The 23,750-nt window shown below is 44.7% G+C and overlaps 1 protein-coding gene across 3 annotated transcripts in view; it reads left to right on the forward strand.

Annotated features, from left to right (window-relative positions):
- The window catches only part of LOC142585548 (uncharacterized), a 209,922-nt gene that overhangs the window by 55,829 nt on the left and 130,343 nt on the right, over nt 1-23,750 (forward strand). The window contains exon 1 of one of the 3 annotated variants that reach the window (XM_075696383.1): nt 6,691-7,332. The exons of the other annotated variants lie outside the window; for them this stretch is intronic. Within the exon in view, the coding sequence (XP_075552498.1) occupies nt 7,263-7,332 (70 nt within the window). The 5' untranslated portion in view covers nt 6,691-7,262. Of the gene's footprint in view, nt 1-6,690; nt 7,333-23,750 lie in introns of those variants that run through there. 3 annotated transcript variants of the gene reach the window in all.

The raw sequence follows: 23,750 nt of genomic DNA on the forward strand, positions 1-23,750 counted from the left end.
TGTAACGAATTGGTTCGTGTCTTGTTGAAAAGGCCGAGATGTTGCCTCGGTTCCAGAAACGAACAAAGCCAACTGCAACTTAAGACGCGCAAAAAACACACTTTATAAAACAGAAATCAAAGCAGTGGCAAACAGCGTTGTGACGTTGAGTCCACAAAATCTCAACATCGATTGACGAGAAGGGGATCGCGGCACGGAAGTGCAAACAGAAGGAATGCAAGAAATCGGACAAGGTGAGAACACAAACCCGTGGCGTAACGCCGTCCTGGCAAATGTACAGAGTTAACTAAAGAGTCCGAGTTGGTCTCATCAAAATTGTGGAAAGAAAAATGTTCACCGGTCGTCGCCGTTGTGTTAATCGCGCACAAAGCTCGCGCAGCGCCGTCAACTCGCAAGTTTTTGATGATCGAGTTGATCAGGAGATGGCAAGTTAGCGCACATCATGGCACCATTTTTCCGCAGTTCTTCTTTATACGTCTAGAAGCGTAACTCTTTTTTATAATAAATATTTTAAAAGGAAACTTTGTACGCTTATTTCTTGCGTAGACGGCCGTGCAGTAAACCACAAAAATAAACTCACAGGAAAGCTACAAACATGGCTTCATTCCATAGCAAAATATATCTATCGGAAGAACACGTCTTTCTTTTTTTTGTTATTTCACCATCGTGCTTCCACAGGATTTTTTCGGAACTCTTAAGTCTTTTGTCTATTGCACAGGATAACGGCTTTTCCATGTGAATGCCAAAATTTCTTCCGTTACGGTGAGCTGAAGTTAAGTTGTAAGAGCTGGTGTGAGGCCTACTTTTGTTAACAATTCTTTAAATAAGTAATTATCAAACTATTTTACACATTATGTAACACATACATTTGCCTAAAAAATATGGTCTATAAGATATATAATCAGTATTCCTACGATTCTTCTTTTTTTTCGAACTTGGCGAACTTTCTGGTTCGTCCGATGCATTTCGGTGATCCGAAAAATTGCACGGATAATTCGCCGCGGTCACAAAGCTATTTGTTTACATAGATAATGAGCTTGGATGGTTTCTGTTTATGCGAGCTGTCTCAGGCTACCATGCACCTTCTTTATTGTTGTTCTAATAGCCGAGATGCCAATCGGGGAACGATTTCAAGCCGTAAACCTTATGGCCATCTAGCGCAATAAAGCAAATGGACAAGGGGATCGGCAAGTGGCCGTGAGTGTATTGATTTGGAATCGTTCAGTATGAACCCACTACCCCAGCAACGCGTGTTACTTAGCTGTTCATCTCAGGCTTGCTGCTCAGGACAGCGCGTTTCATTGACGTTAGTACGCAATAATTTGTGGGATCTGTTGACGTGTCGTGGAAAGAACACCCGCGTGTGTTGTTTATCGTCGCCGCTCGACCTAGTAACAGACGAACAGCTTGTTTTCTCACAGAGACTGTTTGACCCGTTGCACTGGCTATCGCGGGGGCGTAGTCACAGGATATTTTTCACACGTTGCGGGCTTTTTCTCGTCTGAGGAAAAACTAAATAAATGTAAAGACGATTAGACCAACAATTACAAATAATTACAAATTACCATATGTAGTGATCCTAGTGGCCAGTCGCGCGGCAACTTTCCGCGTATTCGCGAGCTTCTCTAACGCTCGGATAAACGCTTTTACGTAGTACATATTGAGGAACTGAAAGCTGTATCGGGAGTATTTCATGGTGCTCTACAACTTTCTCATTGACAATTGATTACTTAATAATACTAATCATGCAATTAGGCGGAATGCAAAAAATACTCTGAATGTCTCCTAGCGACGGCAAACATGACCTTGGTTCTGCCTGGCTACGTGGCGTTCGCATATTGTTAAATCTCGGTGCATGATAGTTGGGACACCCTGTGTGTGTACGTGTGTGTGGGTTGTGTGCATATATATATATATATATATATATATATATATATTATCTTGCGTGAAGCGATCGCGATGCTGCTGTTGTTGGTGATGTGCTTCTTCAGTTCGCCGTAATCATCACAATATATATATATATATATATATATATATATATATATATATATATATATATATATATATATATATATATATATATATATATATATATATATATATATATATATATATATATATATATATATATTGTTGTTGTTGGAAGTCCCTCCCCAGCCTTTGACTATGGGACCTCCTAGAGTTACTGAAACTGAAACTGAAAGTGAAATCAGTGCGCAAAAGTGTCAGTGTTTATTTACTATTCATCAGCCTACTGCGATGTTCCCATCGAGAAGCACATTAGGGTGCAATCATTAGTGGCTGTCTCATATATGATGCCGCACGCAGCTAAGTGTTGTTTTGTGGATGACAGTGGAGATACGTTACCTCGTGAAAGAACAAATTTGGCGGCAAAATATATTATTTCCACGAGCTCTACTTTTTTTCGTACCATTATAGCAGCAGAATAGGCAAGAAAATGAAAATGGAAGCAGTGTTTGCGATAAATATAGCGTGTCACCTGCCATGTTGCAGGTGCTAATAATAATAGAAGCAACACATACCTCTCGCAAGAAGAGCAATGTTTTGCAAAGCAAGAACTGACACACCAATATGTTTATATGATCCGGCCTAGGTACTGAACGTGTGAATTACTCAATAAAAGATGACGTCATCAAATTTTAATGAATCTTACATTGGCTGGAGCTGTTAGAAATGCGCTACATCTCTTAAAGCAATGCGTCAAGTATCTTCAAGGGCTCTGATATTTTTGGTAAGCTTTCTGCAATTCAAGACCGTAACTGCATGGTCTATCGTTTAAGATACGCGGTAATTATTGTTCGTAAAATTGCAACTAAGCGTTTCTCACGAGTGGTTTAAGCGCTCCTCACTTTTCTCCCGAGGTTGGTTTAGGTTTAGCTGGCCTAAGGAAATACTTGTCAAATTTTCCCACAAGAAAACAAAAATTCGTGCGTTAGAGAGTTAACAAATTTGTTCTGTTATAATAATGGCATGAGAAAAAATATTGAAAGGGAAGAAAGGGACTGAAACAAGAAGGGGCAATTATACGAGACAAACAATTAAAGAAAAAAAAAAACTAATATATATATATATATATATATATATATATATATATATATATATATATATATATATATATATATATATATATATATATATATATATATATATATATATATATATATATATATATATATATATATATATATATATATATATATAGAATGAAAGAAACCATTAAAGGGAAGCTGAAAGGTTTAACAGAAAAAATGAGTGAACATGTGTACATAATGGTTTTCAACCCTCCGAATTCGAATATCGTATCGAAATTGAGCGAAAGAAAGCGCAAATATATTTTATTTCGACAAAAAGTGCAGCAGCGGACACGCCCAGCTCGCGCGTCTCGTTTCCGCCTGTGATTGGTCGGGCGCCTCGTGACGTCAACTCTAGTGACAGACCGCTGCTGCTACACATGAAGCGCGGTGCCAGGTAGTTTGGTGCTGTAATGGAAAAATAAGAGGTAATGGAAAATTTAGAGAGACTGCGTTTTTATGAGGAGTTCGGCGTTACTCCCTACATGTACGAGCCGATTGCGAAGAGCCGGCCTCTCGAAGAAGCAAACGATGCTGGTGCGAGCAGTGCTTTCGACGCGAACAAAAGCGAAGTCTTGGGATCTCCTCGTGTTGGAATTGCTCTTTGGTGAGTATGTTTTTTGCAAAACGATCAAGTGATCTCGCCGATCTTTCGCCAATCTAGTGAGCTCGTTTCCGGTCAAACAACTGTAGTGTTGTGTTCCTGCATGCCTCCTCGTGGAACGTAAGCGGGGATGCGATCGTCGGCATTTGTGCGCTGTCCAAAGCTGTCGGCAATCTACAAAGACGGTTTAAACGCGTGAAGAGCTTCCCGGTTCATGCAGTACGTGTAGTGATCTTCATCTGTGCGCCATCCGCACGCTACTCGTAACCGAAGTCGTAAAGGCGGCGAATTCCGTCGGCTACGTGAGACCACTCTACATACACGCAGACGCACCAACAAAGGAATGCAGGGTCGATCGAAGCAGATTACGATGGCACGCACGCAGAAACAAGCACGGTCAGGCACGGTCGCGCAGGCTGCGAAGCAACAAAACACTAGAGTTGACGTCACAACACCGCGGTTTCCGGTCTCCGCTCGCATCGTCAGCGTCAGCAGCAGCGCGCGCATTCGACGGGGGGCGGAGCTACAGCGCAATTTTAACCGACGATTACGTCGCTCCTAATTGAAAAAAAAACCCCCAAAATTTACCTACATGGCTTATAAGGTTCCCGCATCCGTATATGAGCGTCTTATTGAATTCGACAGACTCTTCAGCTTCCCTTTAAGAACACCGTGTTTTTAATGTTTTAAAGTCAGCTTCTCCTTTGAAATAGTATTTACAAGGCGAAGCACGCTTTCAAGGCGCACATCTTTAGAGGCTCACGTGTCACTCGTCACGCGGCGGCGTTGAGGAGCGCGCTCTTCTTGCATTCTTAATGCACGGAGCAGGTGCAGCGGGTATTTAGCACGCAGATTCAGCGAGACGTGACACCTGGCCGCGGCCTTTCACGCCGAGGTAAAAGAAAACAGCCGCCGTCGTCAAATGGCCGGGGGGGGTGGAGAGAGAGAGAGTGTGCGTGTGTCGAGAGGAGGGAGGCGGGCAGCTTGTCTTTTCCGGTCATCAAAGGAACCCCGTCCTTCCATTGTCGGAGAAACGTGTCAGGCGCCCCTTTTTTTGGGCGCGCGGGGCGTGCCTAATTAGGAACCGCGTGGGCCATTGCGGGTGCGAGAGATGAAAGCATCGCCTCGCGAACGGGTCTGGTTTTGACGCTGGGGTTTGTTCGCGTGATGTCCGCTGACACGACGGCGTGCCCCTATAGCGTTGAGCTAGGCTCCCGTTTCCGAAAGACACACAGGCGCAGACTGAGTAAGAAATGAGCAAACGAGGCTGGCTCAGAACAATGTAAAACTTCACGTAAAACCCCAAGTAGGGTATTTGAGGTAACAAAATATAAATAATAACAATAACAAAGTGAGAATAGCCAGAGAGTGGGAAAAAAGAAGAAGAAGAAAACTCTGGCTTGGTTTGTCGCCTTGGATCGGATGACCGTGATTTCCTTGTATTCAGCTACAGTTAATTTAAGGCAGCACGTTGTTTAAATAATTGTAGAAATAACTGTGCAAGACTCAAAGCAACAATCTGGCCATGAGAAAGACAGATAAATAGATTAGATAGATAAATTAGATAAATAGATAGATTAGTCGCAGTGATATATATATATATATATATATATATATATATATATATATATATATATATATATATATATATATATATCGTCGCTGGCGTTCTTTAAGTGGCGGCCAAATTTAAGTGAACGAGCGATATTGCAATAGGGTGCCTCGTTGGAATGAGGCTGCCGAAGCCAGTAACAGAACCCGCTACCCCGACCACTTCGTTTGCGATTGCGCCGATATTGTGAATGGACTGATCTGTCTATGCATGTGTTGTTGGATGAACAGGTAGATGGCAGAATGGTTGAATGGGTCTGCGAGGCAATATTGTTGTACGGCCGGATGGATCGTGTCGTCTGACAGGCGGGAAGGTGGACGAAGGTATCGGACGACGAATGAAGAAGGGTGTATCGATGGGGTCCCGCGATCAGACGTTACCAACTTCATTGAAGTTTCCTACTTTCCTCCACAAGTGTCCATTGGCATCTGTTTCTTCAGTTCATAATTTCTTTAGTTTGAAGAGCTCAGCATGATGACTGAACTCCCCGAATTACAATGATAATTCTGCTTCCTCACAAAAAAAAAAAAAAAAAAAGAGACGGAAGAGCGAGAGAGAGAGAGAGAGAGAGAGAGGCCGTTGCTGTGCAGATTTCTGAACGTGTTAGCAAGTGAATATATTTTAGAGTAAAATTTTACAATGAGTAATTTAAAATTCTGATGGATAGCGGTATCCGGAGTGAAATACTGCGCACATTACACGCAACCTACTCGGTAGTGGCGAGTTTCTTGCATGTCACGTGTGTCCCGACAAAACAAGTTTGGCTTGCTAGTGTTTGTTGTTTTGCCGTTCCTGTTCTTTCCGTTTGAGTTCGCAGTATGCTTTGTACAGACACCTTTACGAAGAGGGTAGCTGACGAAGACTTCAAGATAGAAAAATGAAAACAAGCAGGCAAGCAAGCAATGCAGGATAGGTGCACGCAAGCAAGCAAACCGCACCCGTGTGGTCGTACCTCTGAAGTCGGAATAACAAAGAGAGAGCGAGAGAGAAGGAACAAAATCTACCAGACCGTAGTCTCGCGTGTCTGGCTTCCACTTTAGCCCCGAAAATCGTTACGACTTCCTCAGCTGGTCGCAACGCTCCCGATCAATCTTGTGTCTGGATCCGGAGGAGGGGCAGCGGCGCACGGCAAATGAAGATCGGGGTAAAAAAGAAAAGGGGGGGGGTGGCATATGGTAAGAACAGGTATGGGACTGACGTGCATGCTGGAGGGTGAGTGAGTGTTGTGATGAGACGGGGGAAGGAGTTGCACGCGAATGGCGAGGAGCGAAAAAAGTCGATACGACGTCAGCGAACGGAAATGACGCCGCAGCAATCGGCCGCGCCTCGCGCCGCTGTAGCTTCCGGAAGCAGCGGGTGTCTGCCGTCGTTGTCGCCGTTGTCGTCGTCGGGTGGGGAGCAGCGCCGTCGGCGGCGGCGTTCTCGCAGGGTGCTGCTGGCCGCCGTGGGTGCCGCCGCCTAGGAGGGGGGCTTTCGAGGCTCGCTCCCGAAGTAGCGCTGCTGCTGCTGCTGCCCGCTTTCTCCATGTGGCAACGGCGTCGTCGCAGGCGACGGTCAGAGACCCGTACTCGCCGCTAGGCCTACCCGGAGGCCCCTTCATACTCCCGAATCGCTGCTGAAGCTGTCGTCTGTTCTTTCTCGATTCTGGAAGCAGCGAGAACAGCTCGGTGTTTTGGGCTCCGGTCGGGCGAACCGGCTTACGGAAGAGTGCGAGTCCCTCTGTTTGTCGCGAGCGTTTGGCCGAGACGGTTGGCACCGATGGGCTGAAGCGCGTCTGGCTCGGCGCCTTTGCTCCGGCGGGGTCAACAGCGCGGCGCAGTAGTGGCGTTTGGTGGCAGTGCCAGGGGTGGCGGTCGCCAGCTGAGGCCGCCGTAGCAGCTGTTCCTGCTCGTCCGCCGTCCGCGGAGGAAGGAAAAGCAAGCCAGTGTCGGATCTTACTGCGCGGACCTCGACGATGAGCGGATTCCTCATGTCGGCGCTGAAGAGCGTCTGCAAGAAGACTCCGGCCAACAGGTCTTCTGGCGGTGAGTGTAGTTTCGGTGACGGCGTGAAGGCTGTTGTCCTCGAACGTCGCCCACAGCTAACAAAACTGTTCTCAAAGGCGGCGGGGGAGATCGTAGAAAGAGAGAAAGGGAAGAGCGTTTACAACGTAAAAGCTGTCACGTGCGTGCTCGTTGGTTTCGCTCGGGGAAGCGGAGGTGACCAAAGGGCGTTACTATTGGTTACGCGCATATAATCAGCTGCAGGGTGTTAGGGAAACGTTGAGACGAACGGCGCTCACCATCTGTGGGTCCCATTAACTGTGTGGACAGTGGTTGCTCTGCAGTGCTTGAGAGCGAAATCGAGAGAAACCCATCCGTTAGAAAAAAAAAGTGCGAAATGGCGACAAAAACGGGCGTTTGTACGCTCAGCAATCTTTCGGGGACAAAGTCGGTCACACACACCACACGAGGCTGCGCAACCTGGGGAGCTCTTTATGGTGCTTGGTAGTGAACGCATCGGGAAGGAGTCGATGGGCTTGACGTTAGTTCTCATAGTTTGAAAACAGTTTTGTTTTCCAAGAGATTGTTCTTCTACTTCATTGATATGTCCGGGGCTTACATCGAGCAACTTCGCATCAGATATCCCGTGCGTCGGAAACATTGTCCTACGCGCGGGGCTTTGACTTTACCACCTTCATCCACAGGGCTAGATGCTTTTGCCTCACTTTCTGATTTTCTTCCTGCCCCAAAACCACGACTACGTTATCGATGGTGACCTCAATATGCCTGATGCGGGATGGACCAATAGTAAATATTTTCTTACTAACTCTGTTGCTCCATCCATCAGTTTCAAATGATTAATAATGGCCAATGCTTTATATCAGTCTATAAAGCAACCAGCGCGACAAGCAATGGAAAGGGGCTGCTGTTCTAAACCTTGTTCTTGCGAATCGGCCATGCCTTCCCTTATTCGGACTAGCAATGTGGTGTCTGGTATAACTCATCACGATTGTGTTATCGCGACCTTATCGCCGTTAAAAGTTAAGGATGTGACTCCTAGAAAAGTGTTTTCCTATCAAAAATAAATACTGGAAAACGGCAGAGCGCCTCAAGTAACGCACTATACTACCTGTACTACTTGTTTCAACGAACAAATTGCAGTTTCAGTACGCAGATAGTGTACATGGTTCACGCCATGACTTCACGGTGCATTGGCTGCGGCTGCCGCGCACAATTAGCACAGCTAAGAGGAACGCGCGCTTTCGCTCATTTTTCTTTTTTTTAATGAGGGACATCATCATACGTATATATATAGCTTTTCTGCTGCACGACGTCAGCAAATTTCGCTCCACGTCACGACGTCACGGTGACGTCGATGACGCCATGTGTACACTTACCTTAATATATATATATATATATATACTAAGGTAAGTATACACATGGCGTCAGCGACGTCACCGTGACGTCATGACGTGGAGCTGAAAAGCTATATATATATATATATATATATATATATATATATATATATATATATATATATATATATATATATATATAAACGTATGATGGTGTGTTTCACACGTGCAAAGTGTTCTCCTTTTGCAAGCATCAAAAGTGTCTGTTAGTGCTCGGTTAAACGAGGACTAAAGAGGTGGACAATCAATCAATAACTCAATCGATCAGGGTGTTAAATAATCAAGTAATTAATTTATTAATTACTGAATCACCTTTATTGATTCATTTTGAAAGATGTATACGTGATATTTATTGCCAAAATTAAAGATTTCCAATAGCAAAACAACCACTCTTACCAAGTGAGGATACTCGGTAAGCCAGAAACGAGGCAAGGGACACGACTTACCGATGGCGACGCCACAGCGCGGGCTCGTCGTGACGTCACCAGGTTTGACAACGTCTACTCGGGTGTGGTTGAATCGTTTTTCGGTAGCGCATACTGCACTGCAAGAGGAACAAATACTCAAATTAGAAAAATGTTCACAACTTCTTGTTTCCCCGAAACGACCCAAATGTGAGAAAATACTTTGAACTTCGTGGCGTCAAACTGACGGCGCTCACGATTCGGCGGCAAATTTCAGCACGGAAACATTTCCTCTTTGGGTTCCTCATCAATGAAAAAGGACTTTTGCAACAATATTTTGTCAATATGAACTGATTGAGTGTTGCATTTTAGTGTCTCTTAAGGTCTGAATCTCCCGCGTTCCTCTAAATTCCGATCAGCATGATCAACTCTTATGATAGCTCTTTATATATATATATATATATATATATATATATATATATATATATATATATTCCTGCTCTTCGACAGTGCCTGTCTGGTCACCGTTGTATCGCGCGCATGAGAGAAAAAAGGGCATTGAAAATGTGATGACAAGAGGCCTCGTTGCACCCGCTTGCTTCTCGTGACGCCTTGCTACGCACGCATTTAATAATGGACGCTGGCGGTACCGCCAATTGAACGGTGAATACGAATGCGAGACTTTTGTCGGCTGCAGGGTGTTCGATCCGCCGAGAGCTTTGTTGTGAAATGTTTCGCTAGAGTGTCTCGTTGATGCTATCGAAAGTCGTTACTTTGTCCATTACACACCCGCGTGCGTGGCTTAAAGACGTAAAAATGGATCGCGTGGTTGATGAGGCACGTGTTTCTCAAAAGCGACATCGAAAGTTTTGGCCCTTGAACTGAAATAAGAACGATTAAGGACGCCTCTTTCTTTTTTCCACGGCGATCTCTCAGCTGATTACGCACACTTTAGACTACAGCCCTTGCAATATATAGTGCGTAATTTTTCTTCTTTTATTGTGCGTATCCATTTTAATGTTTAAAAGACTGCACACCAGTCTCATTTCAATGTCCAATATCAGCGCGCAGGGTGTCGATTCAGCTGATGGAGTAGTGACAGTGAGCAAGTACGTAACTTAAGATATCGGTCGCGCTATGCGGGCAAGAAAGACCTGCTGCTTCATATGCAGATGAGCAAGATTAGATCAAACGAGCAGGAAACAACAACAACAACAACAACAACAACAACAACAACAACAACAACAACAACAACAACAACAACTGTTATGCATGGGACATTCGACAGATGCATAATATACAAAAACACATACCATATAGAACTAAGGTAACTCGTTGAAATTAGTGTCTCGCAGGAAACGAAAGTTCACAGTTTCGTACAGCTTTTATTATTAGCATAAGCTGGAAGGCAAGCAGAGTTGGTAAGCGTGTGACTCTACCGACGCCGTTGCGTCAAAAAAAGTAATAATTATTTACCCGTGATTAATTAACATGTTGTGTGCTACGCGTGCACTTTAGCCAACACACCTGATCTACTGCGCATGCGCCCCGTAACCGCCAAGCGTCGATGATAAACGAGGCCCGGCCGCGTGACACATCAGAGGATGTCGAACAGCCTTTGCAGTCGCAGCAGGTTTATTAATGCGAAAGCGTTATTTGCCTATACTCCAGCCGTTCTGAATCTATCTATCTATCTATCTATCTATCTATCTATCTATCTATCTATCTATCTATCTATCTATCTATCTATCTATCTATCTATCTATCTATCTGTCTGTCTGTCTGTCTGTCTGTCTGTCTGTCTGTCTGTCTGTCTGTCTGTCTATCTATCTATCTATCTATCTATCTATCTATCTATCTATCTATCTATCTATCTATCTATCTATCTATCTATCTATCTATCTATCTATCTATCTATCTATCTATCTATCTAAACTGTCTGTCTCTCTGTCTGTTTGTTCATGGTCGTTGCATCGCCATCATTCCAGTTTGTCATGCCATCGTCATCACGCCATCGCCGTCATACCGTCGTCATGCATTCGTCGTCACACCGCCATAGTGATGACCACCGTCGTGGTCATTGCATTGTCATCATTCCAACTTTGTCATCGGACTTTGGTCATGCCGTCGACATCACGCCATGGTCGTCATACAGTGGTTGTCATGTCGTGGTCGCCACGCTGTGATTTTATCATTGTCATCACTTCACTAACGTCATGACATCGTAGTCATACCGCCTTCGTAGTTACATCGACGTCAGTCTTCGCCATTATATTGTAATCCTACACTCGTCATTCACCCGTTATTAGGGCGCCCTTGTGAACTCGTCGTCGTCAGTCGCTATCATGCCTCCAGTTTCAGCTCTTCTTCGTGATGCTGTCGTGGTCGCGCCATCATCGTCACCGTAGCTGCGTCATCCGACTCTATTCATGCCGTCATCTCAAACTACCGTCGTCATACAAGTTTCTTAGTACAGCACTCCATTGCCATAGCAGACTCGTCGTCATCCCAATGTGCTCGTACCGTTGTCTTGCCATCGTCATCACTGCATTGTCATGCAGTCGTCATCATGCATTCATCGTCACCCCGTTGTCGTGATGCCATCGTCTTCACGCTGTCATTTCACCGCCGTCATCATTTAAATTCTCGTCATTCCATTGTCTTCATACCACCCGCCGTGGTTGCTCAGTGGCTGTGGTGTTGGGCTGCTGATCACGAGGTCGCGGGATCGAATTCCGGCCACGGCGGCCGCATTTAGATGGGGGCGAAATGCGAAAACACCCGTGTGCTTAGATTTAGGTGCACGTTAAAGAACCCCAGGTGGTCAAAATTTCCGGAGTCCTCCACTACGGCGTGCCTCATAATCAGAAAGTGGTTTTGGCACGTAAAACCCCAAATATTATTATTATTTATTGTCTTCATACCACCTACGTCGACCTATCGACGTCATTCCTTGTTCGTCATTCTATCGTAAGTATGCCGTGGTTCAATCAATCATCGTTATATATTCAGTCATCGTTATGCCGTGGTTGTCATGCCATCGTCAATCATTGCGTCGTCATCACACAGACGCTGTCGCGCATCCGTTGTCACGCCGTCTTGGTCTCGCGACCGTCGTCATTCTCACTTTTTTCATGCGGGTGTCGTCATGCCGTCGTCTTCACACCATCGTCGTCATCTGATTGTGCTCGTGGGTTGTTGTCGCGTGATCGTCGTTGTACCGTGGTCGTAATTTAGGAGTCGAAATCTCATATTCATTGTTATACGTCGTTGTGGTTCCGTCGATATCTTTCCTCCTCGCTCGTTACATCATCACTGCGTCGGCGTCGTGCGGTCGTCATCATGACTCCATGCTCGTGGGTAACGTTGGTAAGCGAGTGCCATAGCAAAAGTGGGAGGGTATCGGATTATATCGGAGTACGGTGCATGTAGCTGAAAACAACAAAAGCCCCAGAGTTACCACTACGCGTGTTAAGTGAACGGAACTTCAGGAATGTGGCTTGTCGTTCCATTCCTCGATTGCTCTTCGCATTATCGTCGACAGTTATCGTGAGATGAATTTTGCCGTAATTTTTTAGATCGTTTGCGTATGCTGGGTTACACAGTATGGTGTTTACGAGCCGGCTATCTTCTAATGCTCTTGAGATGTGAACAACAACAACAACAACAACAACAACAACAACAACAACAACAACAACAACAACAACAACAACAACAACAACAACAACAACAACAACAACAACAACAACAACAACAACAACAACAACGCTTCACATTAATCTTATGTGGCAAAGCTCTGAAGCAACTGTGAATTTTTAATGATAGAAATGTAATAACAATTTTATTCTCTCTATGTGCAACTTGGTTCCATTTCTTGTTTGCTCGCTGTCCGAGAAACGATGTTTCGAAACGGTGTTTCTGAAACAAACAAACAAACAAACAAACAAACAATCGGCTGAGAAGAGGTGCGCTTGCGCCATTATTGTTCCGGCCAAGCGCGGCATGTGACTAGCGAAGCTCATTTCGAAGGCCTTCTGTCTTCTCCGTATTACGGTGCTGAAGGCCGCAAATTGCTTTTCCGTGCTTGGAGAGCGGCGGCTGAGAGAAGCATAGGGCGCGTGCTTGAAATTCTGCAAATGAAATTCGCAGGTCGAGCGTAATAAAGCGCATTGCGGTATGCAATAAAGAATCAACTTGTGCGAGTTGGTTGATCGAACTTCGTTATGACGGCAACGCCAACCAATATGGCTACACTTACAATAAAGGAGGCATCTAGGGAAAGGCACAGCACCAATTATCAAGAAGATGTCTAAAATTGACGAGAAAAATAAATATTCTTCGGTGAAATGGTTGTGAAGTTTGGGGACTGACAGATGTACGGTCGAGAGTCCTCAAGGACTCAACAAGAATATCGCAAGATAAGGGCCTCCGAATAGGTGTGAAACTCCTGCATTGTTTTAGTTCGGTAACTAGCAGAGTTGTCGGGCTTTCTCAGAAAGGAGCTTGTCGTGAGTGGAACGTGCTAAAGCAACGATAACCTCCTGAGGTCGTCACGAAAGCCTTCTGGGGCTAACAAGAGCCTCGGCGTCCCTTACAAATTTGGTGACATGAATAAAGAAGTGGTTTAAGGAGAAATCTCGCCGATGAACATCGCCAACCTTTCTAGAGAGCCAAATTTAATACACGGTTAATGAATGTATGTATCTATAGAGGATGTCTCGAAACGGAATATGTATATCGAGGATCCCGGTAATTCAATAAATTATTAGGGCTTTCAATCAACCTTTCAGTCGAGCTGATGTCTACCAGTGGGTAGTTCAATTTCAAGTAATTTTCATCATAACTTTTAGGTCTTTATAATCTGTACAAAACACAAATAAGTTGCAGAATGCAAGTGCGTTAGTTCGAACCTTTCGATTTGGTCCTCCACCTAAACTTATACCTCTATACCAGCTTACATGCAGGAACGATGTCGCGGTAAAGGCTTGCGTTTTACACATCACAAAATGCACCTAAATATAGTACTTTTCAATGGCGAATTTTGAGGCATCCGTGCACTTAGCGAGGCCTGCTCTAGTATACTTGCATTAATACTTGGCGTCTTTCCTGTATCTTGTTTTAAACATTGTTTTAGATGTCGGCATTTAAATTCCTCACGTTGGCGGGCGCTTAGCTGAACATCCAAGGTCTTGCGTTGCAGCCATCGGAGAAAATTTTGAAATATACGGCGTATATATTGCCTCCTGGCTTCTCTTCAACAAACGAATCGTAAACTTTCTTGTATCTTGTTTAGGTTTCACTCATATTACGCTTTCGCGAGGTTGTCTCCGTCATTTTGACTCAAGGTGTATATATACTGAATGTTGTTGTCTAAATTAAAGTGAACTTCGCCATGGCGACAAGATTCTGGCTTCATATATGTTGCCTTCAATAAAACACGCCTCTGTAAGGTTTTCGGCGGTAATAACTGCGCTTCGGGTTTTACGCCTGCAAGGCTGCCATGCGCTGCCTACCGCGGTTTCCTCCTTTTTGTAGAAGCACTCCGGATCGCCGATCAAATATAGATGCTTAATACACGAGACAGAGACACAGACATAATACATGAGACATGGGGTACAGTGGATGCGTTTTGATGTCGTTCTCCTGCTGATACGTTTCGAGCAAGTGGGTACAGATGCTGGCAGCGCAGGAGTGTTACCGAATTTCCAACCGTGCGTGCTTTTTTATCGGCGGGATTTTTCGAGTTCTGGTCCGTGCCTTGTTATAGATGGAGGCGTGCTTCAATGGCTCTTAGAGATTTCCCGGTCGACAGTAGCTTCGTTATCTTCTTTCTAACGCTGCTTTGATCTTTCGATGCTCCCAATTCCATCCTAGTTTTGAGAGGCCCTTATATCCTTTGCTTTTAGGTCACTTCAAATGTCTTTTTTTTTTTCATTGCTTTCGTCTATCGTCGAACTCTGCTATACGTGGTGTTCGCTTTTCTTGCAGAATGCTGCGCATGCGCATAACTTTTGCGTGTTTCCGTTCCATGTCGGCTTCACTGAATCCGTGGTGGCTACGGTGTTCCGCATGATGCCGTGGATTCGATTCCCGGCCGCATATCGGCCGCATTTCGACAGTTGCTAAACGAAAAAAAAATCGTGTACTTAGATTTAGTTGCACATCACCGAAGCAACAGATTGACCGCTCGTTCGAGGCGCTCCTCCATCGTCTACGCTTAGACATAACCTACACGACTCACTCCTTGTGTCACGGCAAGAGAAGAACGTCCCCACATATTGGACTTCCCGTGATAACTCCGACGCTTCAGTGGGGTATATTATCATTGAATTTCCTCAATGTGACCAAAAGCGGGTTCGCCTGCGTGAACAGCCTTCACGAACGTCTAGCTGTTTAGACGACAAACCGTTCTTGGAAGCTAAGATCTTGGGACCCTGGCGCAAACCTAGTGTATCCACATTGCCCCCAAAGTGATAATGCGGTTTGTGAAGGCAACCGGACTAGATGATCGCTTGCGAGTGAACATTCAGCATTAGTGAACGTATACCTGAGTGAACTTTCATCTGCGAGTACGCGCACATTGACTCTGCTTATTCCTGCTTATCTTTATCTCCCTTTCCCCTTGTGTAGAGTAGCCAACCAGGCCAGACCTTGGTTAACCTCCTTGCCTTTACTTCTTGGCCCTCCCTCTATTGACAGACTTCCTCCCACAGTGAGCAAAACGTTAGGACCGTGAGCATGCTCTGATAAGCATAGTCGTGCCGTGAGTGCTCTTCGCGAATATTTAGTGGAGGCTAATCGTAAAGGCTGCTTATAAGTGACATAACTGTTATGTCTTTACACTTTTCAACACGCTGATCTCGCGGTCGTGTTCTCCTTATGCGTCTATGTAATGTGTAATGGGCGATCGTCCTGTAATTACTGGACTGTGGTTTTGGTGCTGATGCCCGTAGAGACATTCCTTGTGCGCTTGTGTTCATGTGTGTATCGTGATTGTCAATATTTTCTTTTTTCTTTTCATATTTTGATTGCTGTTTGCGTAAAGAGTTTGGGATTTTGGGATAGCTGGCTCTGACGTAGCCTACCTTCCCATTCTTCTACATCTAAAATAAATAAATAAAATAAATTTTGTCGAAAATCGAGACACCCTAGCTTAATTAGATTTTCGACCGAATTCGTTGATTCCCTTTGGTGTCGTTCCTTTTTTTCCATGAGTGAGTGAGTGAATAAACTTTTATTTGGTCCAGCAAAGCGCGGTAAAACGCGCACCCGGCTAATCCTTGTTCCTTTTCCATGTTATATTTAATAACGCTGATTTTTCTGAAACCTTGATTTTGACCAGCCGGCTCTTATGCAGCCACTTTCCACGATTAGTTTTCTGTTGATTAATAGCTGTAATTAATGTCAGTTACGAGAGTACTTGACATAACGTGTTAGAGGCGAAATCGCGCTTTATTTGTTTAATCCTCTGAACGTTAACGAACTGCGGCCCTTTGTCCATCTATCTATCTATCTATCTATCTATCTATCTATCTATCTATCTATCTATCTATCTATCTATCTATCTATCTATCTATCTATCTATCTATCTATCTATCTATCTATCTATCTATCTATCTATCTATCCATCTATCTATCCATCTATCTATCCATCTATCTATCTATCTATCTATCTATCTATCTATCTATCTATCTATCTATCTATCTATCTATCTATCTATCTATCTATCTATCTATCTATCTATCTATCTATCTATGTAAACACCCCAAAATTTTGTTTGAGACGTAATATTAACTTCATACAGGGAACTTGCGCCGAAAATGCAGCAAACATCGCCTTATCTCCCCTCCCCTCCTCCCTCCAACCCAACTTGCTTTTACCGAACCTTAACATAAACTTCACGTATGCGCATTGAAACGATTTCTCCGCCTATTTTTTCGCGCTGCTTTAGATATGCCATGGAATGAGTTCCTTTTATTATTTTTTCACGTATCGTTTTCGGGCGTCCGTCGTCGCCTATATACGAAATAAATAAAAGAAAACACAAAATACGGCGTTGCTTTCGGCGGCCTCGTAACCCGTGACAACAGGAATTTGGAATGCGTGGTGCGAGTGCTTTGGAAAAGGACATGCTGGCTTTTCTTTTATTATTGTTCCACTTTTTTTTCATTCGTTCTATTCCCTATTTGTTGATCAATGCGGAACGTGGCTGGGGTTAAACTGCTTATGTTACAAAAGTCGTTGCTTTCAGACACTTTGTAAACGCTGGTGCGTGTACAATTTTTTTTCTTCTACGTAAGCATAAACGGGAATTCGTGACTGCTAGATGATAGGAAAAAAGAAGAAAAACATGAAAGAAAACGTAAACAAGCCTCTTTTTTATACTTTGTTTGACGACTTTCGAGAGAGTTAGCCTCTAACGCCTTCCTACTTGCCGTCTGCAGCCTAAAGGGAGACAGACGTACATTATAAACCGGACTAACAATACACGTTTAAGCCGTTTTAACTGTTCGTGACGCTGACTTCTGGGCATCAGCAGCCGCGGATCGCCAAGAGCCTCAGCGTCGTGCTAAACGAAGCGTTTCATCCTCGCTGCGCGCAGGTGGCATACGATAGGAGGCGCATGCTGCGTGTTTGTAAGCTCACGGTGGGGGCGCGACGCCCAGCTGAATATCGGAGTGCCTGCACACCGACCTCGCCTGCCGCTGCGGCTTCCTATTGAACATTAGTAGCAGTAGTCCGTTAGGTCGCCGTAACGCACATATCCACTCTGGAGGATTGGCCAACAACCTGGTGGCAGATATACAAGAAAGTAGAGTACATTTAAATGTTTCATCTAACCTAACATTGCCTTACCTTACCTAGCATTTCAGTTATATGTAGCAGATGAATGTGTAATGAAACCTAACTCCATCTTCTGCTGCTTTCTTACTGGTACAATAATTTTCACCGATCAACTATCGCAATCTTGCCTCAAAGTATCAAACTTAACTTTCGAGAAAAAATCATGAGCGATTCCACAATGTGAAGGGGGTTGACCAGCGATGCTGTTTAGCTCATGACGAGGAGGTGACATAATCATGAACGAAGGTACCAACTCACTTATTGTCATGATGGGTGGTCTTCGTGACGAAAGGTATGAACACTCATTTATTGTCTTGATCGGTGGTCATTATTTCACTCGCAACTGCAATCACATTTTTTGATAATGTCAAATCGATGCACATGCGCCGCTGGGTGGTTGGTTGGGCCTCATCGGTGTGGCATCGCAAGTGATATGTCTGCAACACGGAACGCATAAACCGTTCCCTTTTCCGCACCGAAACATCCACATTGAAATCACCGACAACGACAACAGGGGTATAGTGTCATCCCAGCTAATTCACTCAAAGTGAGTAGCCGTGACCCTTACGAGAATATGAGTCATCGCGTTTTTTGCTTGCTTACGGGGGGGTATGAGCCATTTCTCACGGGGGTATGAGCTATTTATTGCTCACGGGGGGTATGAGCCATTGATGATGATAGTTTTCGACATGCTGTTCTGTATGTTGTATGTGTCATTAGAAAGAATTTAAGCACTGTTTGCTTCACTTTGCTGTATGCTTGCAGCCTCTGCCTTACGGGGCTATGAGCCATTGAATTTTTTGTTTGCTTACGGGAGGATGAACGCTCACGTGGGTATGAGTCATTGATGATGATAGTTCTTGTTCACGGAGAACAAATATGCATGGAATCCTAGCCATACACAGCTTTGCTGTAAAATCGCGGCAGCAAAATTTGGCAAAAATTAATTAGTGCAACTTGTCTATAGGGTGTTTCTTTCTTTCTTTCTTTAGCTGCACGAAATTTGTAAAAAATGTCCGTGGCAGATAGCACAAGTCTAATCCTTTAGCTATATTACCACATGAAGCGGTCATCACTTACAAGAGAAATCAAAATACCTAATTGAATAATTCAGATACTTACGTTAATTAACTTTTTTAATTAATTACACCTTAATTATCTAGATCTACGAAACGTAGCTTGTGCGATCGCAAGGCATATCGTCTTGGAACGAAGTCTTAGGGTGGTGCCGATTTCGAAATATGCGGCGTCAAACCTGCAGCAAAATGCACGGTTGGTCCACTTACGTTCTTTAGAAAAACGCTGTTGCATGCATTGAAGCACAAAAGTAACTGGAACGCCAATACATTTCGTCGGACAATTTGAAAATAAATATCTCTAACCTGGTGTAGCCCTGAGAATCCGTTCGAAGTGGATACACATTGCGAACTCACCGGCTACGATTCGTAACGGGCAATATGCGCGTAATTCAATTGATTAGATAGTTGAGTTTTGCAATTACGTTAATTATTCAATTACGCATTTTAATTTCTCGTAGAAGTGACGGCCGCCTCATCGAGTAATTTAGCGCGAGAGTTAGGATTGTACTGTCTGCCACAGGCAATCCTTTTTTAAAAAGATCGAACTACAGTTAGGCCAACAGAAAGACAAACCGCCCAGGGTCTTGCGTACTCGTTCAAGTTATAGTCACGCTGTTAATTTCTTTTTATTTCGCTTCCCGGCTACGGCGGCGTTCAGACGGAGGTAGAATGCAAAAACGATTGTGCACTTCGATTGAGGCGCGCGTCAAAGAATTCGAAGTGGTTGTAATTAAATCAGAGCACTTCATTAGATCGTTGGATCGATTTGCGACTTGACTCATCAGTTAATTCCTAGCGTGATCAGTGACTGACTCAAGTCAATCAATCAATCAATCAATCAATTAATCAATCAATCAATCAATCAATCAATCAATCAATCAATCAATCAATCAATCAATCAATCAATCAATCAATCAATCAATCAATCAATGAAAGCTTCTCCTGTTAAGAACTTATACACACTCAATGGCGAGTTCCATCTTCCGGGTCCGTTGTTTCGCGTCAGTCGCCACTGGCACACGAGAAGACGCGTCGAAGCTTGCAGGAACAAAAAAAAAAAAATGAAATCTTGCGTAGAGAGTCCTAAGAGCTCTAAGGAATGCGTTGCGAAATCAACCGGTATTTAACTGCCAAATTTACGGGGAACCTCGCTGAAGCGTGCAGGCGCCGCAGCAACCGGTGAAAAGACTTCTCAACGTATCTAATGGTCATCACATTTCGTCACGCTTGGGTACCCAGCGAACATTTCAACATCGGCCAGCGATTTCATTCTCTTGAAAAATATTCATAAAATGCTTTCAATATAAGAGAATTTCTATCTAAGGGTTTTTTGTAACAATTTGGAATTCCGTGCAGGCTTCGCTTCCAGCTGACACTGCCCTTGATGCATGCCCACAAAGAGTTTCATTAGTTTGCGGTTTTCTTATGGAGTTTCAAAATCCCTGCAGCTTCATCCTTCCGTGCTGCAATTTGTCTTTCTGTAGTTTCGCTGTGAAAAGCCGGCGGAAGTAAGCGATGAATAAGAGGGAAATTCGGGAAGCTCTGTACTGTTTTTGCTGGTTGTGCAAAAATTCTGTGCACATTTGATGTGCACTGTCTCCTGATCTAAATGGATATGGCGCGGGTCCTATCAACATCTTCAGTTTCATGCTCCCGCTGCTTCCATCTAGCGCTCGGCCGGATGGAAGGCGTGGAATTGGACATAATTACTAACGCGAAAGCATTACACGCCACAAGAAGGGGAACATTCGGCCAGCGTCCGGTCTTAACATCTGATGGCGAGAAATCCCACGTGACCAAGTGATGACGTCACGTGACCAAATGATGACGTCACGTTTCCGGCGCTGGACCTGCTGCGGCTCGCACAGCGAAATCCCACGGTGAGCACCTATGGCGTCGCACAGACGCCCCTGGCCCACGATCAAAACAAAATTGAATTTGCCCAATTCGAAAATTGAGTTGACCCACGTTCAAAACCGACATGGCCCGCTCCCAAAATTCACTTGACCCACCCCCAAGAGTGACTTTGTCCAATTCGAGCACCTGACCAAGTGAAAAGTATCGCGCGGAAGACTCAGAATGGCTTTCGCATGCAATGCACTTAGGGAGACTTAAGTGCCTCTGTAACTTTTACTTTTTTCGCTCCGTAAGAGAAAGAAACTTGCCAAGGTTAGTGACCCCGCATTCCTGTGGAAAACGCAGACCAGAGAAGAAAGGAATTCAGCTCTGAAAACATGCGCCGGCAACTGTAGATCGGCTTTCCGCGCCGGTCAGGCTAACAAACCGTCAGGCTAACCGCCGCAGTGTTTCGTTTCATTTTGTCAAAATGCAGACGCGCATAGAGCTGTAACTTCCAATTGGGCGCGCCGAAAGCGAGCGGGCGCACAAACACACACACACACGCACGCACGCATGTTCTTTTCCCCAGTAGGTGGGCGTACCTTTCGTTATTCATTTGGCAAAAAGGTCATTTTGCCAGCGCACACGCAGTCCCGCGCACATCCTTTCCTGTTTCTCCCTCGGCTCTTTCTGTACGCGCATACCGTGACATTCCAGGCACAGTCGGCGCCGGCGTGCACTACTGGAGCCAAAAATAAAGGCACTATAATGTCGGCCGAGCAGGCGTAGTGACTCGACCATATGTTCCCGTAATATATACATAAACCTGTACCGCGGCGCACAGGCGAGCCTCCTCCTCCTCTTATATTGTCTCTCTCACTCTCCCCTTTCCCACGTGGAGGCTTGGCCTCGCAGATCAAGGCAGTATCTTCTCCTCTCTCCCTCCTCGTTTCGAGGGTTAATGCGCGCGCGCTCCTTCGGCTTTTTCAACGACGACGAGACCAGCCAAATCTCTTCCGGCCTGGATACCCCGAATGAGATGCGAATCAAATTTTCTCCCGTGTCTCGCGAACCGGCTTCTCTCTGTCCTTTTTTATTTCTTCTCGCTTTTTTTTGTTTTCTTTCCAAGCTCACTGGCATTGAGCTTGGCTGCCCTTTAGACGCGCCTCACCTGATTTTTGCGCGTCGCTGGCGCTTCCTTTCTGTCCTTGGAACGAGATCACGAAAATATGAAGAGCCATATTGATAGACGAAGTAATAAAGGCGTCGCGACCGTGCAGACATTCCCCGTTTATCTTTCTCTATTTTTTTTTGTCTTCGTCTCCCCTTGTGTGCTGTTTAGGTGCCCTTGATATAATAAAACCGCGTGGTTGAGAATGGCGCTAAGTGGTTTGACTTGACTCCTAACGAGAATAAAGTGGCCAGAGCTCTGTAGCCTATGCGTTACAGAGCTCGCGAATGTGCTGTCGGTCGATGAAATGATTCTTTTGGAGGGAACTCTGGGATAATGAATTTGCGCCAGTGAGCCGAATAATGCATAACTCGCACAGTTACACGCCGGTGACGATGATCATAATCTGTGCAGTTTGGTCTTCCAAAATAAAGCGATTTGTAATAGAGTCGGAAGTGAAGTTTTACGTATTTATTATCAGGCTTATCAAACCTAGCCTTACGTAGTCTATCCTACTCTAACCTTACCTATCCCTGCCTAACCTAAGACTAAGTACGCGAGCGTTATTTCATTCCGCCCCCCGCGGAATGTGGCCACCGCGACGGCAAAGGGAATAAGGTAACTCATGTTTAAATAACGGAACGTCTTACTTTAAGCTCTAGGTCACTGCTGCGGAAATCCCAAGCTGTAACCGGAGCCGTGTTTGTGGTTTGAACCGTTGGAACCGCGACTTGAAGCTAAAAAAAGAAAAGAAAACGTGACAATAACAATTCTGGGAGAAGCCATAGTAGATGACTGTAAATGTGAGGTATCGTCTTTTTCTGGAACCTTTCTGTTTATCTCCATGCAATGCTGATATCGACGGCAAACCTTTATGGTCATATCAGCAGACACACTGAGGGGGCAGCTTCGCTACCAAGCTCAATGCCAACCCCGATGTCACTACCGCGTTATAGCTTTGTGTGATGCCTTACTCAACCTCGCTGCGAAATCCGGTGTTATCCCACAGTATAGGTTCTATAATCTTCAACCCAACCTCACTTATAACCCCAATGCCAAATGCGGTGTTACTTAGTCTCGGAAATGTGACTGAAATGGCGTCCTCGTAGCGTAGATGACGCATTTTCAGGTCGCTGACTGTACTGTACGCCTTGTACTGACGTGTGCGAAAGCGTCCGTACAACGTAACCCTGGAATAGTTCTTTCCCTTCTAAGACTTCGTTGACGTTTGCGGAGTGTGGACATTTTTCGACATTTGCAAACTGTGGGTACAAACGTCATTCGTGCACTGAAAATACTTATTGCCTTCGTCATTACCCACGTGTCCTCATACCTTTCACCCTTTTCACTGCTGGAGTCTTGCTGTTGCTTTTTCACTGTCAAGGTAAAGTGACATAGACAGCGCCACTTGTACAAGTGTCGGCGTTTCCTATCATGCATTCAGGTAAAATATCAGTCAATACAGAAACACAAACGCTTGCTGTAAACATTTATGGTATAGGTGCGGCCGCACTGAGTGCATGTATTGGCTTAAGCAACGTGAATGCGTATCCACTGATGGAGAGGGTCGTTAGGAAAGCCGGTAAATGAGACTGAAATTCTTTTCTCTTTATGTCTCTCAAACAACGTGTTTGAGACACACACACACACACACACACACACACACACACACACACACACACACACACACACACACACACACACACA

The sequence above is a fragment of the Dermacentor variabilis genome, chromosome 6 (assembly GCF_050947875.1).
Source record: "Dermacentor variabilis isolate Ectoservices chromosome 6, ASM5094787v1, whole genome shotgun sequence".
NCBI classification, from domain to species: Eukaryota; Metazoa; Arthropoda; class Arachnida; order Ixodida; family Ixodidae; genus Dermacentor; species Dermacentor variabilis.